Source organism: Cardiocondyla obscurior, linkage group LG01 (genome assembly GCF_019399895.1).
Source record: "Cardiocondyla obscurior isolate alpha-2009 linkage group LG01, Cobs3.1, whole genome shotgun sequence".
Classification (NCBI taxonomy): domain Eukaryota; kingdom Metazoa; phylum Arthropoda; class Insecta; order Hymenoptera; family Formicidae; genus Cardiocondyla; species Cardiocondyla obscurior.
This window is the reverse complement of record NC_091864.1, coordinates 5,371,502-5,390,644: the sequence shown is the minus strand read 5'-3', so window position 1 is coordinate 5,390,644 and position 19,143 is coordinate 5,371,502. Positions and strand designations below refer to the sequence as shown.

The window sequence follows — 19,143 nt, the reverse complement described above, 5'->3', positions numbered from 1 at the left end:
CCAACTGCTTGCAAATAGCGTCTGATAAGTAAAATATTTAATTTAATATTTCAATATATAATATGTAATAATTCAATATGTAATATTTTAACAAAAAATTAAGTAACAAAAGATTCGATTATTAAAAAAAAAAAAAAAAAAAAAATTACAGATGTACAGAAGTTTTAAAAATTCGAAATAACTTTTATACTACAAGCAAACACATCGAGAAGTTTACTCGATGTCATATATACAGTTTTTTCATATATACGTTACTGAAAACTTCGGGTAAACTCGGGTTCTTTAGAGTTACATCACGCATGACTCGAGTCAACCGCGCCCGACAGATGTGATATTCCTTCTTGTAGTGTTACGACATATAATGGTGTACGTGTTCACCAAAAGAAAGAAATTATTTTATAACGACAAACGTAAATAAAAAAAAAAGAACGATAAAGTGATTTAATTTCAAATAAATATAAAAAGATAAAAATGTAAAGTCTTAAAAATTAGGCATTGTTTAATATACTGCGACTACGTGTGTTTTATCTGATTAATTTTATTGCCTTAATTAAATTATTATTTACTAATTAATTTAATTTTTTTAATTTTAAAGTTCTTTTTTTAATAAATATTAATTTTGTAACATTTATTTATTATTTTTTTTTTTTAATGAACGTGCTTAAATTTAAGATTGTAATAACGAAGCTCAAAACGCTGTAATGCGGGACAAATATATAAATAAATAAAGGTATTACGTCGGTATTACGTGCGTGGGTGTGCGCCGCATTAGAAAACAAACGGGTTGTCAGTCAGCTGTCTCTAATCGTCCACGTGTTTTTATCGGGCAAATGATCTCTCGCGCACCAACGCATGGCGCGCGGTTCAACGTCCTTATAACGCAAAATTAAAAAAAAAAAAAAAAGAAAAAAATTATACGTCCCTAAGGAAGAAACACGACACGACCATTACGAATGCTCGCCGCACATTCGAGACCCGTTCGTGAAAATACGTGTCTCGTCTTTCCTTCCTAGCCGCACTCGCCTCCAACAGTTCGCGTCGTGAAATTTCGAATCGACCAACGACGCGAATCGCCTGGACCCACGTCCGGCATCCTCTAGCTATCTGTATCAGTCCGAGAAGGAGGGCCGGGAGGAGGAGGAGGAGGAGGAGGCGATCTCGGGACCCCACGGATCTCATAGCCCGCAGCAAGCGGGAGATCGGCTCGCTTTCGCGGGTGGTCCAGCGCCGACAACCGCGCGCGCTGCGGCCTCGTTCCGGGAGAAACATTTGAATGCTATAAATAAATATAAATAAATTGATTTGCCGGCATTAGCATAAGTAGGGAGGAAAGGGATGCAGAGGAGACGGTGACTTCGATGTCTCGTCCGTCCGCAGGTGCGTTTCTCTTTCTTCGGCTCGCTCCATTCCGTTCTCGCGTAAGTCGCCGCGCCGGACGTTGATTTATACCGGTGTCCCTTCGACTTTCTGCGGCATACACCGGGCTCCTCTTTCCCTTTAACTTAAAAGGGCACTGGACTACGGCATCCGGATGCGGCGCGCGACCCATCTCCTTCGTTCCCGTGGACTCGTGGGAATTAATTCGAGAGTAGACTTTCATGCGTGTCGCGGCAGCGTGCATCAATGGCGTCATTGATGCTCGCGCGTTGTATTTCCAATTTGCGGAATGCATCAAACTTAATGCTACTTTTAATCGATAACAATTATTTTTAACTGCCGTCTGGGAATCTGAATTATTAATCGGTCTTTGATTTGTAAGAGCTTAAAAAAAAACATGAATTTTAAAACGTAGAAAGAATAACGTTTAAATGTTTATTTTCCTGGAAATGTAAAAGTTTCTGAGAAGTCGGCCAAAAATAATTGATTATATTCAAATGTCACGCTGCGATTACGAAGAAAACGCTCGACGCTTTCAAGACGAACCTTTCTTTTTTTATCTTGAATATGCAAGAATCAATATTAGTGGCAAAGATTGATGATCTTTAACTATTATGTGCGACGAGTTGTTATAATGTTTTTCCACGAAAAGCAATTTTCCGTAAATATTTCAACGGAACTCTCATTTACTTCGTCAATGTATGATCTACGCAACTAATGGCGCAATTGCAATTGTCGATATTCAGCGTCGAGCCTTTTCTTTTTTTTTCCTTTTTTTCCCTCACAGTTATTATTTCAACTTTCGACAAACGCAATCACTTTTTTTGTCACCGACGAAACGAGAATCATGTGGCAATGTTTGTTCTGGACCATCGCGCTTTCTTATCTCGTCGAGAATCGAGGTTGTCTTCTTCCGCCGAGTGATCGTTCGGGCGAAAATTTTTTCGCGAATATCTTGAGAGAAGTGCTGGAAACGTCACAAGCTAACGACGTCCTTCTCGTACTTCGAAACTCGCTGTTGGACGGACAGACGACGGATGTTCTCGATAAAATCGTCGCGGCGACAACTCGACGCAAGCCAGCGCTATACGTAAACGCGAATTGCACAGAGTCCGAGTTTCGGAATTCTATCTGGTCGACGTCGCGCGAACTGATCGTGTATGTCTACGTTTCGGTGCGAGGACCGAGTGCCGTTGAAGGCGAGCTCGTGGCCGGGGACACGAGATGCTTCGCTCACGATCGTATTCGACCGAAAGTGCTTGTGCTGATGATACTGCGCCGGCCGTGTCGCAATCTCGCCGCGTTCTTCCGAGCGATGTGGTCGAAGAAGATCCTCGACGCGATCGTTGTGGAGTACCTGAAACCTGGCCGTTCCGACAAACGCCCCGCGACCGTCCACCGATACGACCCGTTCACCGACAGCCACACCGAGGAACCGTACTCCTCCGCAAGTACCACATGGTTCGCAGATGATTTTCCGAATATGCGTGGTTACCCCCTGGTATACGCTTTCCCTCGCCGGCCCCCTTACAGCGACGTCGTAACAACGCCCCGAGGATACGAGTCGAAAGGCCTCGATAAAATCCTGACTGACATCTTGGCGAATAAAATGAACTTCACCGGTGTGCCTGAGATAATAACGAATCCTACGTATTTCCAAAAAACGCACAACGGGTCTCAGTACGGTCTTATGATGGACGTAACATTCGGAAAGTACGACGCCATTCTAACTACGCTGCCGATGTCGGGAAAAGTACCCGGAATACAGCATACCGTGCAGGACACCTACCCCCTTCTCATTGAGAACTGGTGCTTCGCGGTGCCGAAGCTGATCGCGAAACAAGACTTCGCGGTCGGCACAGCGATTCGGTTACTTCTCATAAATTTCTCGATCATAGGGGTCTTCTGGCTGTGCGCGAGATTCATGAAGTTCGGCTCGGGCACATGGAATTTTTTGCGAATTATCGGCATGATACTGGCCGCGTCTTTTCCGCCGGCGCCTAAAAAATTACACGAGCGCGTTATTTTCCTCAGCGTTCTCGCCGTATCCGTTTCCTACTCCTCGATGCTCTTCGTCGAGCTGACTAGCGTCGGTTTCGAGAACAATTACGCGCAGTTCGATTGCGTGGAGGATCTGCTAAAGTCCGACTTGACACCAGTGATTCATAAAGATATTTGGAACCTGATGCAGCTGTTTAATAACGACTTTAAAGGCCCATTACACAAATCGGGTAAAAAGATCTTACATACTTCGGGTTCGGAGGTCTGTCTCAGAGAGCTGATTATGCATCAAAACGTGTCCTGCTTCGTTTACGAGGATTGGGCGAAGCTGACCGCCGTAAAAAACATGCGAAACGGCAAGACCGTGATGAAAACGACCAAACTGTGCTACTGGTCGCCGCTGGCCGTCAAAGTTTTTTCGCCGGGATCACCTTACGTCAAACGTGTCGACGACCTGTTTCTGATGCTCTGGTCGGGCGGTATCCGCGACAAATGGTATCGCGAGTACCTGAGGAACGAGACGAAGGCGACGGCGTTTGAAACGCACCGAGATCACTCGGATATCCCACGCGTCAGCGTATTCCATCCGATAATCTACGTACTCACAACAGGATATTTAATATCTGCTGTCGTTTTAATCGGAGAATTGATTTGGAAATACTTCGATATTAATTTAAATCTATCTTTATTTTAATAATATATTATCCGGATTAAATTCAAAGAATAATTAAAAAAAAATAATACCGTGATGTAATTACAACGAATAAGGCTACCAACAGTTTTTTTTTTTTTTTTTTTCTTACAGGTGATCAAAGGATCGAACGCCGTGCAATATATTATCACGTATGTAATTCGAGAATTGACGCCCTCGGTATCGACGTTATCGAACAAGCGAACGTCGCCGCAAAGCGACGAACGTTCCGATTCCAGTGGCGATAATGAGACGCGTACTTTAATTCCACGGAATGCGCAGTTAATCTTCGTTATTGCGCGCACGTCGCGACGTCGACGCGTGATGGTTATATACGGCGCGAGATGGACGCGAGCAATTTCGATCAATGTAACAGTTTCCTCAAAACGAGCGGAACGCCTCCGACCTGCTCTTGCGGTATATCGTTTACGTGAGTCAGTTCCTTCGCTTAGGTCGAAAAGCGGTCCTCGTTTCGGGAACGAAATCACCGGGCTTGAAGAGCGGGGCATGCTTCTTGCTTATTTTTTCCTTAAAAAAGCAGCCAATTTCGTGTAATCTTCCTTGCGAGAGTGGGGCGTGGTCCGGACCACAGGGATACTTTGGTAGGCAACTGCGACGTGTGTCATTAACCGAATCCCTCGGTCGGCCGTGGTCAGTCTCCGCTCTCTCGCCCCTTTCCGAAGTTGAATGAATAAGTTTAGAATTACGAGGGCGCGGCCCTTCCAGGCTGACCGTGAGCTAATGACACGCGCAGCAACGTGGCCTCTAATACGTTACGTCTTAATATATGTTATAAAAAAATCTTTAAATAATCGAAGGATACCGCTGCGGCGGACCGATTGACACAGCGCGAATACCGAACGCCGTGAAATTGCCGGGCGCGTTCTTTCCCGAAGACAGGCCCCCTTAAATTAATCGCGCGTCTCTTATCTCTTATGCGAGACACACGTCCGAGTAACTCCGATATATTTATTAGTGCTGAGATATTAAACGTGTACGTACTTAAAAAGCTACCCGGAGACGTTCTTAAAAGTTTTGAAAACATTTTCTTCATCTACGACGCGCGCCACGTCTTACACACTTGTAACATCTTAATTGAACAAGAAACATCGGCATCGGCGCGACTCGTGAGCGCAAGAACAACCGCGATGCAGGCGTAAGAGCGTTTTAATGCCGCTGCGGCTGATCTATTTAAAAGCCAACGCCGGAAAAGGAGCCGATGTCGTGGCGATTATCAGCGAGGGCTTTCCGTGAGTTATCCCGCTGGTTGTCGGCGATGAACAAACCCTGATACGAATCTTTCCGCGGACGTTCCGCGTGATCAGCCGTGAATGTCTCCTCGACATCTACGAAGTAGAGGCCCCCGTCATTTACATCTGCCATCACTCCACCGCCCGCCCGGCCGCAGAATCACCCTCCACTTCCGCCTGGCTTGGCCGCCACTCCTCTCAGCCTCCGTTGATACTTCCTCTCGTGCGCGTGTATCTCGTCAGTCGGCCCGGAGCCACGTGCGTGTGCCTGCCCGAGTGGCTCCCGCACAAGCGGCGGATAGCGTCATTTCGCATCGATGAACCGCGCGATCGAATCTACTTGCCGCGTTTACGATAACAGATGAATGGAATTATCGGTGAAAGAGAATTGCACTTCGCGATTCGTTCGACTTCGTTACCGAACAACCGATTGATAAGAAGAAGAGATTGTAAACTCTCCGCTTTTCAATTCATCAGAGAGATTATTGAAGACACGCGCGGAATGGAGTAATAAAAAGACGAACCTGAAGAGGAAGTTAAAAATTACTTAAGAAATCATCTTTTCATCTTCAATTTATCTTCGAGCCGCTGAAACGCAGTGTTACCCGCGATATGAATTATTCTACCGCCTTGAGGAACAAACATTACAAGTGTTAATGCAATGCCTCCGCGCGCGCAGCGGATTCGAGGTTTAATAAGGCAATCGCGTGTCGAACGCCGACTCGAACGCGGAGTCGGGAGATCTCTCGGACGCGTTGATCGAGGCTTACCAGGAGGCGAGGCATGATTCGCGCCGGCAATACCGACGTCGCGCGGCGAAGTGCTTCGGGGAAGAACAAAGATATCGCCGCGTGCTAAGAGCGACTAGGTAGCCGCTCTCAAAGGTGAAGACAGACAGTCGGTTGGAAGTCGGGAGAACTAAAAATATCAGCCGGTTCCGCGGTCGGCCGGCGGTGCCGCAGCCCCGGGCCACGCAGTATTCCGCGCTGGACACAATTTCACCGGCTGGAGAGAAGGTGCGACGTCTTCGTGAGACCAGGGCTCTTCTTCGATCTTGCCTTGTCGCGGTAACCGGCAGTCGCCGGAACGAGCCAGTTGACAGACCCGGACATTCACGCGGGACACGATCGCGCCTTCGCGCGTGATCTGCAGTGGACCACGTTCACCACCACTCATCCCCGACATTCATCGTCCGATGTATACTCGCCGAGGATAACGAAAGTACCAGGTATAGTCATGAGAGTGAAATTAAAAAATAAATTTTTTTTAACAACTGAAATGATAAGAGAGACCAATGGTGTCTGCACGATTTATTCGAGCTTGGAAAATTTGTTTTTTTTTTTTTTTTCTTTTTTTTTAACGACTTCGAACTTTATTTTGAACGCGTTTTAACGTCGGGGTAAGTCTTCCCTGTTGGCACACGTTATTTAGGGAACCGAGGTATACAGCAATAGCTCGCGTTCACCAGGGGGTAGAGAGACGTCAAGCGCGATCTTTTGATCTCGTAACGATTTGCACGCGAGAATGAGACGTCAAACGCTTTTGCCGTATACAAACTAGTTAGAATGCATGAAATGTATATTTTTTCGCATTATTTGTTTCTCAGCCGGTCGACGTGAACGCCGGGTGGAAAAGATATAAATCACGTCACGCTGTAACAGGAATCTTTGCCGCGCCGTGTAAAATATACAGGATATTATTGTCGAATAATCGCTAAGTCCTACTTACGACTCTAAACGCGTGTCGTAAATTTTTCATTTTTCCACGGAAAGTAGCTTCTGCATTTTTCAAAGAAAATTAATGTTTTCTGTTCAAGCGGCTATTTAATAACGCAACTCTCTCCACGGCTCGAACGTCTCCGTGCTAAAAGGCCACCTCAAACAAATCTGTCTATATTAGGTTACAGATCGGGCTCAGGGCGCAGTGTCAAGGCCAAGAGGCTGTCGTATCCCGTGACGGATCCGAAGTGGTGCTCGTCGTAGGACCGCGGAGTCCGCCCGGGCTGCTCACCGACGGCATTTCACGGCGCGGTCGTTTGAAATTCTTCGCGTGAAGTCGCGCGCCTGTATTTATAGACCCGCGTAGGGTCGCGCGTTCGCGAGCGCGCAGCACACGCATTCGCGCACGCAGCCGCCTTCGTCCTCCGTTCCGAGGGTGGGTGGGTAGGTAACCAGTTAGGTGAATACGCGCGGAACAGACGTCGAGACCCGCGTCGGGCCCGCGTTCGTAGGAAGCGGACAGCACGTCGCGATCATGACGCGATGCGTCCGCGACAGGAGCACCACCGGCTTACCCCGCCGACGAACGCGTCGCCGTCGAACAGTCTGCGCCCGTCGCCCTGCTGGCAGCGATCCACCGACTCACTTCCGGGCATGATCCCCGGCGACGTCAGAATCCTCCGAGTGCTCGTGGTCCTGCTCGCCCTCGGCCACGTGGCCGCCACCAACCCGGTAAGTGCGCATTGTCATTAAAATTGGCGGTAATATTATTGTTAACATACCGTGGAGTTTTCAATTTTTTTCTGTTACGCGCAATAAAAAAGAAATGGTGTAATAAAATACACGACACTCTGGAAAACGTATAATTGAAAAGTTCGTTGGAACATGAAAAACTAAAATCATTAGCCGAAGAGAGATCCTGGTAATTGCTGGTTAAAGAGCAGTAGGCAATGGCTCTCACGATTACGACGCGCTTAGCCTCTGGAGATGCAGACGTATCGACCTCGCAACATATTTACGGGAGGCAAGGACTTTCCTGGTCAATCGATTATTGATCGTAAAACCGTTTAGCCAAGAAAAGCGGGGTATTACGCGTATCTTGTACCCGGCTAATGCACTGTAATTTTGGATATTTATCGTGTACGAGTTTACCTAATTGGTTTGCCGAATCGTACCTGGTAATATCTAGCCGGCCGGCCAGTTAATGCGCACCGTAATTTCAGAAAGCGCGTGTAATCTTGCGCTTCAAATTTGATGTGGAATAAATTGATATCGGCTCGAATAACATGAATTTGCGAAGAATTATATTTAATGTTTATATATAAAATTATATTTGATTGTAATATTTAAGGTAAGAAGAAAAAAAAAAAAAGAAATGGTGTCCGACGAAATAGACTTGTAAGTGCCGCCTCGAATGTGCCGAAAAAAAATTCAATCGGTGAATTGAAACTGTTAAACACGCGTACTTAGTACGGGAACATTATCGTGCCGAACTCATTTTAAACAGACCTGGATTAATGCGGTCCAATTTATCAAAAGTAAATTGGTGATTAGTAGGTAGATTAAAGAAGATGAGAAAGGTTCAAGAGGCCTAAAGCAACCGATAAAGCATCGTGTCAGCAGGAACCTAGCAATACTAGCGCAATTACGGACCAAAGCGGAGAAACCTCATTTTAGTTAAGCACGTCGGGATAATTACGGTAATTTTGTCCCGTGGCCATTCTTAGACTGCAATAATCATTTACAGTTTCGAGGTTAATATGCCGACACATAAACTAGTTCTATCGCCAGCCGGCCGGTAATAACGTTGCTCGAAATTCTTATTTTACTGTAAATCGTCGGAATTTAAAAAAAATACGTCTAGCTGCGGAATCACGCTTAAAATAAAATTAAATAGCAGTTTTCAATTTATACATATTACAAAACACGTGGCATACTCGCAAAATTAATATTTCGCTTTCATTTATTTATACGTTTTTCTTTTTTTTTTTTCTTGGCTGTACAAATACGATACGTGAGATCAATCTCAACAGTTTATTGGCATATGAAAAGTTTTGTATTGCAAGACTCATCCAGCAATCACCTTCGTATTCAATCGTCGTATTCAATCGCTTTATATCGAAATTTAGCAGTGTACATTCGAGTGCCAATCCTCACAGATAAAATCCACGTCAGTTGTAGCGACGTTGAGTTATATTTGGCCGGACGAATGCCACTTCGGCTCTCTCCATGCACGCATTGCACGTGACGTTACGGCGCGTCGGATGATATCACGTCGCAATCGGGCATCCGCGAAACCGCTCGTCAGTTATCGCGCCGGGCACAATCGTTTGATCGGTCTCATCTAATAATTCTCCAGCTAGCGATACGTTGCTCTCGCCTTTTGTTCGGCCGGCAATAAAAAGTGTCGGAATATCAGTACATTCGACTGACCATTAATGACAGATAAAGGTACAGATGTGTCTTCGATTATTGTCTAAACGAAAAAGAAAGAAAAAAAAATTGGAAGTATCAGTACACTCATTCGAGCATAAACGACGGATACAAAAGAAATATATAAGCATGTACCCGAGTTCTCTTATCCGATTGCGTACGTCGAGCTGATAAGCCAGTTTGTGATACCGCTGACGTAAAGATAATATCTCCCGAGATACTTCGCGGATGCTGGAAGGTCACGTTGCGTCCCCGATCCCACGATCAACTTGTCAGCGGTAGATCTGAATTTGTTAAAAATAAAAAAACGCCGGGCATACGTTTCCCCCGGTTTACCCGACTGTGATACCACGATCGCGCGGTATTTGGAACGCGAGCTTTCAGCGATATCTCCGCGTTGATTTCACCAAAGGGAAGTCTATTTACCGTCGCGCCGATTAGAGCTGACGTTTGCGAGGTAGGTGGGAAAATCTCGAGAAAACTTGACCGCATCAACCTTTCAGTTTATTAACACGCTTCGTCGTGCAAATATTGTCCACAGGTTGCGCGGTCTTTTCAGATGTCGTTAAGTATCTTAACGTACAGTCTCTCTCGAGATAAATTTACGTATAATGCCGTCAATTACTAAATATTTATGACATTCTTCAAATTTCGAGAGGAAAGTATTTCTTTTTCTCGTCGATTCACAAGCATCTTCGTTTAAGGTCTTATCGAACCTCCCGGCGGCGGATAGGCGTCCGGTATCAACGCAGTGACAGCGTAATCGCGCCCGCGTAATTCCTTCTTTCAACCACAGAAAGGCGAAGCGACTTTTCCTCGGCATCCTGTGAAGAGCCCCTTACGTTCTACCGGGCGAGCTTTGAAGTTTGAAGAAGCACCTCTCGCGCGTACCGAAGAGTTGAACCAACCACGCGACGCCGATTTTCCAATTAACAGGCCGCCTCTCGGCGCGGACGCGTGAGTGTGGTCGGACGTTTGTGAAGGAGACGTTGCATCAATCGCTGAACATCTCTTTGACTTTCTAACCGCGTAGGTATCACTCATCGACGGTTGACCTCGGCCCTGTTGCATGTACGAGCACCCCGCGGTGAAACTTCCTGTCGCCGTTATCCCTGAGGATGCTCCGTACGGTCTCCGTTATTACAACGCCGAGTGACTCTGTCGTGGCATTCCAGCAGCTGTTTCCACTTTCCCAGGGAGCTCCGCCGGACGCAAACTTCGGCGCAACAAGCCGCGAAGGCTCGTTAATTTTCCAAATGATCTCGCCATCGCGACGCGGATCGTCAATTTGCCGAGAAAATGTTAGACTACCAAATCGTGGAAATGTTGAATCGTTTTTGCATTTATTTAAATCGATAAAAGCCGCATAAAAATTTTTGTTTATTATTACACCGAGCCAAGAATGTTAATTTATGTCTAATTAGCGAAATTTTTTTTATTATTATGTTTTGAGGGACAAATACTCGTCAAGATAGGAAAAAAAAAAAAATTACAGTAGTAAAAAAAAAAAAAAAGCGAAGTCCGTGCACCGCGAGTTAAGTCTCCTAATGGAGAAAGACCGGCCCTTCTTTCGCTTCATTAAACCGTGCAAAAAAAAAAAAAAAATCACGCACTGGTACCGCGTGCTTTCCACCGGCGCAAGAAAGGCCGGGAAAGACTGGAACGTCTCGTTAGCACCCCGTGGAGAATCTTCTCTCTCTCCTGCGGGATCGGCAGTTCCTCCTGGTGAATCCCGCGCTCGATTGGCTTCTTACTGCGTATCGTGACGACTACCGCGTGGAATTTCAGCCCGTTGTCGGGCAGGAAGTATGTGAATCTCGCGATTGATAAAAAGTCGCCGTCATCGGGAAAAGAAGCGTGGTACCACGCGGGATTGACGTGAAAGAGAGAGAGAGAAAGAGAGAGAGGAGAGGGAGAGGAAGGCGCGGGAGAAAACGAAGCGGTAAGGAGAACGTAAAGCAGGAGAATGTCGCGTATGGCTCCCTTCAGCAGCCTCCTAAGACTCGCAGCCGCTTTCAAGATGCATTTCTTTTTCTCTTTCCCTTTCGCTCGCCGTTCTTCTCCTTCAAGATTCTCGTCGCCCGTTAGGGCCTTGCCTCTTCTCCGTTCCATCCACCCCCATCCTGTCTGTCGTTCTTCGTTCTCTTCCTCGTGGTTTCTTTGCCAGGGTGTTTCACATTGTTCCTCATCGACGTGTGCAGGGAAAACGGTCACGGGAACGAATGATTAAAATTCAGCTACTGGCCGAGGGCCTCAATAACAGTGCGATCGCTGATCATCTAATACACAATAGTTCACGACAAAAATTTACCGATGAAAACTACTATAACTCGCTTAATCAAAGTTCTGCCGGGCATTTAAATATAAAATAATTACCCAACGAGACCTCGTACCTCTGTCAAATGGAATAAGAGTCTACTAGACAAGTGTTGAGAAAAATTAAATTCTAAATTTACTATTGTCCCACAATCAACGTCGTATATTTGCAATATTGCGAGCGATAAATCACTCTTGCCTCACGCACGTCATTGATCACGCGCATCAAGTTCCCCCGTAATAGAAAACATTTAAAATTCCTGCGTCCTCGATTACTCTGTTAACAGGCAATGTTATCAGGTAATAGCACTTACGAGTTACGTTTACAAATGGCATCTTTAAATCCACGAGACAGGCGTGCAAAATTGTGATAACCGGTCGGCCCGCGCGATCGGCGCACCGTCGCACGTGACATTGTGCCTTCGCTTTGGATTTAGCAATCGCCGCGTACGAAGTGGGAATATGTCTCGAAACAAGTTATTCCAGTATAACTCGTCTATGCACAAAGACCTGCCTTCATTAATATCGCATATTAACCGTTGCCCGCGTTGTAGGCTCTCTAGCAAAATAAATGTACCGTTTCCTGTAAGCCGCAGCCGTCCTGCTCGAGAAAGCGATACTACAAATTTCACCGTCGTTAAATGAATTGCGGCGAGGCGATCTTTGTAAAAATCGATATCACTTAAATTGCCCGCCCATTAAAGATACAAGGATTCACTATTAAGATACCAATCCTGCGCTAATAATTTCGCATGTATTTTTGCACGCGTTAAAACGCAGGCAAATAAAAATGCAACGTCAACGACCCGTGTATTCGCGAAAGCACGGGAGCGCGGGCAAAAGTGCGTTTTAATTTTATCTCGTTCTAGTAAAAAGAAGATGAAACGAGGAAGCGGCGGACTGGCTATTGCGATTGTTCTGTACGGTGAGAGCGTATCAATAGAATCCTCGTAAAATTAGCCGCGGGTACTGATGTATCTCGCGCAAAACCTTCTCGCACGAGCGAACGTAGCCGGGGTTGGGGGAACAATGAGGAATTACAATCCTAATAATATAAAGCGGTGGCGTACAATGTCGGAGGCGACGTGCCCAGAAATAGCCGCGGCCGTAAATGCAAACGCACGAATATGAGGAAGAGCGAGCGAAGAGAAAGGCGGAAACAATAGGCAAAGAAGAATAGCTAATGGCGGGTTAAAAACGCGAAAGATATTTTATTTAATCCTACGTCTCGATAACTGTTATCGGTGACTCGGCGAAGACCGTGTCGCGTCCGCGAAACGTTAGATAAGACGCTATTTCGTTGCGCCAGTTACGTACGAGTGTTGAACAACGGAAGTGGTAAGTCAATCGAACGCGATTCCTGTCGTGATCACGAGAGACCCGGCGGTAGAGATTTGCAAGGGAAACGTTAGGAAGAAGTCGTCGCGGGCGGCAATAAATTTTACACACTCTCACTGTCGGCCGTCAGGCGGCTAAGAAATTATGCAACACGTGACATATTAGATGCATAGTATTACCGCAAGTGGATCAGAAATGAAGATAAAGGACTTAGAGTGCGGCGAGCGGCTCGGTTACGTCGCGAGGGCTGGCAGGCGAAAGGTTCGTAAGTTCTGGAGATTGGTCCATAAGGAAACCGCTCTCGCGGTGGACAATATCGTTCGCGGAATAGATGACAATTTTTCAGGGCACGTCGCGCGCGTTTATCGTCAGCTATTAAAAATCTAATTAAAACGGCGGTATTTACGAGCTCTCGTAAAGCCTCGACTGAAAAGGAGATCGAGCCCTCGTATAAAGAATAAGAAGCGCCACAAAAAGAGGAGTGACCGTTGCATTGTGCTCGACGATGGACAACGCGCGCGCTGCTTAACGGACTGAATTTTAAGGGGCATGAATTGTTCTTAACAGCCGCCGATGAGAACCGCACGGTATTATTACACTTTACGACGCTCTCTATTATCGTAATCGATTGTTGGCAAAACGGAATAAATACTGAGGAGCAATTGTGAGCTGCGATCCTCATGTTGAGAGTCCAACGTTATTTATGCAATCGTCACGATGTCATGGTAATCATTCTGTTATACGTGCGAGTATGCTTTCGCGATCATGTTTTTACTTCAAGACAATCTCAAATCAAACACCTCAGCTGTACTAAAGAAAGTATAATTAAAAAATTAATATAAAAATTTTTATTTATTTTGCTAGAAACAATTTTTTTAATATCGCTTATATCGTTTGATTTTTCTTTAATTAATTTCTTGTCTAATCAGATGTTATCTAATATCTCGCTTTTCGAGCAAAATCAATGAAATCTTAGAGATGATCTCTCAGCTATAATAAATGCAACAAGAATGGTTCGATTGTACGTGTACCATAAATCAGATCGCGGACTCGCCATAGCGAGCATTCCGTTGACAGCGCGGCGAGACAACAACCGGGACCACAAGATCCCACATTGAATTTGTAGCAACCCTCCGCTGAAGAAGTCGCAAACCATTTTCGGACATTGAGCGAACTCCAACGACGGTTACCATCTAGGGAGTGTTTTAAATCCCATCAAGGGTCTTTGCTATTAATAAAATTACAGAATTTTTTTTTTTTTTAATCACAATCTAGCTGTTAATATTAATTTAAAAAATTACGACTTCCAAAGATTATAAGTTTTATATAATTAGTTTTTTTTTCAAACAATTAATAATTAAGAACAATTAATTTCACGGAAGAATTATTTATCAGAGACCATTTGATTTAAGAAACCGTAGATGGTGAACGCGTGAAGCTACGTTGATGAAAGCGCACCAATACGATCTTGTGATATTAAAATATGCGCGGACACGGTGGGCAGACCGGCTACGATACCATCTAAGGTATAGCTCAGGCGTTAACTCGTGAAGCTGCTTCCGAACCGTTCTTCATCTATCCGGAACGGCTTGCTGCATCGCGCTTCTCGTGCACTCACGGTTTTTAAACTGGATTAAACAATGATTTTCATTTACATTATTATTTTAAAACGCAAACACGCTCGAACTACGAGAAATATCAGTAGAAGACGGTCAAGCTTGTTGACTATTATATTATATATAATTAGTGTAATTAATACAAATTAAGCCTCATGTAAACAATTTGACAGGGCAAAAAAAATCCTCGATACCCGCACCGTTCTCGCGTGGATTTCGTTAAGGATTTTTCAGATGGTGGTAGCCGCGTTGGCAGCAAATAACATGCTCTTCGTGTTTACCCCGCGGAATTGTCTTCCCTTTTAGCGGCACGAACTTTTTGCGCGATCGTCACCGAGATGCAAGGTACCGCACGTCTCAGCCTAGTTTGGACACGCTAACCTTGCCGCATACAAATTTCTTTTACTTTATTTGCTGTCCTTTTCGAGAGCCTTTCATTTAATGTTTTTCGCGCGACCCTTTTTTCAGCAAATAAACGTATACTAATGCACCGCCGTTAATTACCCGCCGAACAACTTTGTTATTTCGAAATTATTATTCGTAATTGTCGTAAAATATTATCCTCACGAGATATATGTTTCGTAACGCGTTTCTGCGTTACGTTGATCTGTATCATTTCGTTACGGCTGATTAGTAGTAATTAAATATTCAGAATACAGCCGAGAGATCCGGTTCGGCACACGTGTAATTCTATTAACCTTTCGATAATATTCATCTCGTAGGCGGCGTCTCGAAATACAGAGTAGATCAATTTAATAAATGGCAATCGTTAATGATTCTTCGAAACGTTCAGCTGTTAAAGATTTACTCCCAGTCGCAGATTCGTGTTTTGCATATTTCAGCTAATTAATGCGCGTCTCGATAAATTAATGAGCGATAGCACAAAAGAGTTTCTTTCCGAGGAGGAATTTCAGCTGAAAGCTCATTCACGAAAATTCGCAGCTATGCGATCTTAATTTTAAACCGTAAGGCCCGTGGTACGCATGATTTCAAGATGCGCAGTTAGAAGTCGTGTCTATCTAGAGTCACGAATCGCAATGAATCATACTGATCGCGATCGGCGTGGATATTGTCCAGAACTTCAGGGCGAAATAGATTTCGAGGAGCTTTAAGAAGGCGCGACGACGAAATGACGGTAATTTCATATGCCTACGTGCTTTGTCGACACAGTGACATCGCGTAACGCATGATTAGCGCCGCCGGCGATTACGTCGCGATGCCATTACCAGCGGGCAAATTGAGTTTAATGTCGTGACTTGGGCGTTGCAGCCTTGGAGCATAAATGATAGAAGTAGTAGAACGCTTTGGCCAGGCCGTATCTATTAAGCCGATCGGTCTAGGACAAATAATTTCAAAGCATTTTAAGGTAATCGTATCAGCATGCAGCGACTGTCGTCACAGAGACGACAGTGTGTCGAGTGACGAGATAATGCGACGTGAAATTCGCTCTTAATTATTTTTTAGTTAGATCGAAACGTGAAATGTAATGATTATAATTTGTAAAATCATTACAATGTCGAATAGAGGGAATTTAAAACATTTAAGACACACCGCAATATATAGAACAACACGTTAATTAAATAGAAAAAAAAAAACAGAATTTTAATTTAATTTAATAATAAAAATTTATTAGTATTAATTTACAAAATTAATTAATAAACAAATGTAGATATTACAATAATGTTATGTATATCGTAAAATTCCAGGATGAGAAGACGTTCATTTTTGGAGTCAAAAACAACGTAAGCTGCCTCCATTCGGTTGATCAACCATCTGCCGTAGAGCATTTGCCAAAGAACAGTAAGTGTATGTGTGTTACCACATATATGTTTTTTTAATAAGTTTACTTATCCTGATCAAAAGTTTTTTTTCAATATTCTCAATTCCTTTTGTAATTCTAATCCCTATTTTCTCTGTCAATATCTTTACGCAGGAGCGACAAAGCTATCACACTTTACAAGCTGGAGCGAATGGTCCGTGTGCGATCGACACTGCACGCAAAATCGTATCAGGAGGTGCCGATCGAAGAAAGATTGCGGTACCACTGTGCTTAGGGTAAATATACGGACTACAATTACGCGATTATGAGTAATTTTTCAATAAACGGTCTGTCGTAATACAGGAAGAACGTGGCTGCGACCATAATCGAGAAGGCCGTCGACGGCGATGTAAGGAACGCCAACGTCGGGGCCGACGGAGAAACGAAAAATTTCATGTAGTTCAAGTAAGTCGTGATACGTTAATAACTCAGATTTTCACTCGATAATACACGTGGCTTTTAACAGGTACCTAAGGAAGCAGAGCCCAGGCATGGAAAACGAAAAGGGAAGAATGCCAAGGAGCACCCTGGCAAGCATTATGGAAAATGGAGCAAATGGTCGCCTTGCACGAGACTGTGCACCACGCAACGTCACAGGTATTACGGAAATTCGTAGATCAAGTGATTAATATTGCAACGCGTATATCACCCGTTTGCTCTGATCAGATGGTGCAGAAAGCCGGGCATCTGCGGGCGCGACGTGATACGTGAGAGCGCCTACTGTTACGTCGAAGGTAGCTTTTGCCAAAGATGGATCCACCGAAAGATTCGTGGCAGCCATGAAGAGGATGGCGATGGTAAATATCTCTACAATACTACTGAATACTAATTAAAAAAAAATATATATATATATATATATATATATATATATATATATATATATATATAAACAGTTTTACTCATTTTCTAGACCTGGTGTTGGACGAGTTCGAACTCAATCCCAATACCGTGGATAGTTTCGCACCGGAGAAGCACTCTAACGTTTGGAAATGCGGAGTGGCGAACATTCACAAGGGATCCAGATTATCGTACTTGATGCGAATTATCGGCGGTCGTCCGACCGCGCCTGGAAGCTGGCCGTGGCAAGTGGCCGTGTTAAATCGATTTCGGGTACGCTAACGACACTGAAATCTCATACTCTAAAATAGAAAATTCTGAAGATGCCTGCAACGAATTGTCGAGGAGAAGTGAACAATCTTATGTCGCTTGGATCAAAATTAAATGCTTCTTTTTCCAGGAAGCTTTTTGCGGTGGAACGTTAGTATCCCCGAGGTGGGTACTAACTGCCGCGCATTGCATTAGGAAACGCCTCTACGTCCGCATCGGAGAGCACGATTTAACAGTGAAGGAAGGCACGGAATTAGAGCTCAGGGTACGTGTCTTATGCGAAAGCTAAATCGGTAATTTCATGCAATCACTGATTAATTCTGTGACCACGTAGGTGGACTCTGTGACCATCCACCCGGAGTACGACGCCGATACTGTTGATAATGACGTGGCTCTACTTCGTTTACCAGTTACCTTGACCCCGTCCCCATCAAGAGGAATCGCATGTCTGCCCGCACCAAAGCAGCCCTTACCTACGAATCAGTTGTGCACCATTATCGGCTGGGGAAAATCCAGCGTGACGGACGACTTTGGAACGGACGTATTACATGAAGTTAAAGTATGCAATTTAAATATAAAAATAATTAAATTGTAATATTAATAAATTAATAATAATATAATATTAATATTAATAAAACATTAAATTTATCTAAAAAACTTACTTCTTATTAATAAAAAAAAAAATTATTATTTAATAACTCATACATGCACAATCGTAACTTCATACTTGAAAAATATAATAACTTAAATTAAATTCTAGGTTCCAATAGTGTCTCCCGAAACCTGTCGAGAAGTCTACGTTGATTACAGAATCACGGATAATATGTTTTGTGCGGGTTACCGCCGCGGTAAAATGGATTCTTGCGCGGGTGACAGCGGGGGACCTCTGCTTTGCAGAGACCCTCGAAAACCCGATCACCCGTGGACAATTTTTGGTATTACCAGTTTCGGCGAAGGTTGCGGCAAACGCGGTAAATTTGGCATATACGCGAGACTATCCAATTACGTACGTTGGATTACGAAAGTGATGAAGCAGACGGACGATTACATTTAGGAAATAAAGCGCGCAGTATAATTGTAATTAATGACCACGCATAAATGAGTAAAAGTGAAAAATATGTAAACTATTGAATTATAAATTTCAGGTTGTACATTAATTACGTAAAAAAATGCAGAGATATACATTTAAAAGCACTAAACATAAAATTAATATTCTACAACTTGTTGCTACATTACATATTTTATTTTCTTCAAAAAATAAGTTTGTATCGTTTTGTACGGAAACAAGAAATAAAATATAATTTTCAGAATTAATTTACAGAAATTAATGCAGTACGTTAATATTTTTTTATTCATCTGACAATATGATTGGGTAAGTAGTCACGAACTTGTAATTAACGGACTCCAAGATTGATTCTAGTCTTTTATCGACATATATGATTTTATTAAATATCTACTGGAAAAGATATGGTAAAAC

At 43.9% G+C, this 19,143-nt stretch overlaps 2 protein-coding genes across 2 annotated transcripts; both read left to right on the top strand.

Annotated features, from left to right (window-relative positions):
• Nucleotides 1-2,240: 2,240 nt before the first annotated feature.
• Nucleotides 2,241-5,973, top strand: LOC139107438 (uncharacterized). The gene has a single exon (XM_070665029.1). It carries the CDS (start codon nt 2,645-2,647, stop codon nt 4,070-4,072), a length of 1,428 nt encoding a protein of 475 aa, XP_070521130.1. The 5' UTR covers nt 2,241-2,644; the 3' UTR covers nt 4,073-5,973.
• A 182-nt stretch (nt 5,974-6,155) lies between these two features.
• Nucleotides 6,156-18,998, top strand: LOC139107430 (uncharacterized). The gene is made up of 11 exons (XM_070665022.1): nt 6,156-6,547; nt 7,219-7,769; nt 16,447-16,540; nt 16,674-16,795; nt 16,863-16,964; nt 17,026-17,156; nt 17,226-17,356; nt 17,470-17,669; nt 17,797-17,931; nt 18,001-18,225; nt 18,427-18,998. The coding sequence occupies exons 2-11, from the start codon at nt 7,581-7,583 to the stop codon at nt 18,718-18,720; spliced, it is 1,623 nt and encodes a 540-aa protein (XP_070521123.1). The 5' UTR covers nt 6,156-6,547; nt 7,219-7,580; the 3' UTR covers nt 18,721-18,998.
• The last annotated feature ends 145 nt before the right edge of the window (nt 18,999-19,143 follow it).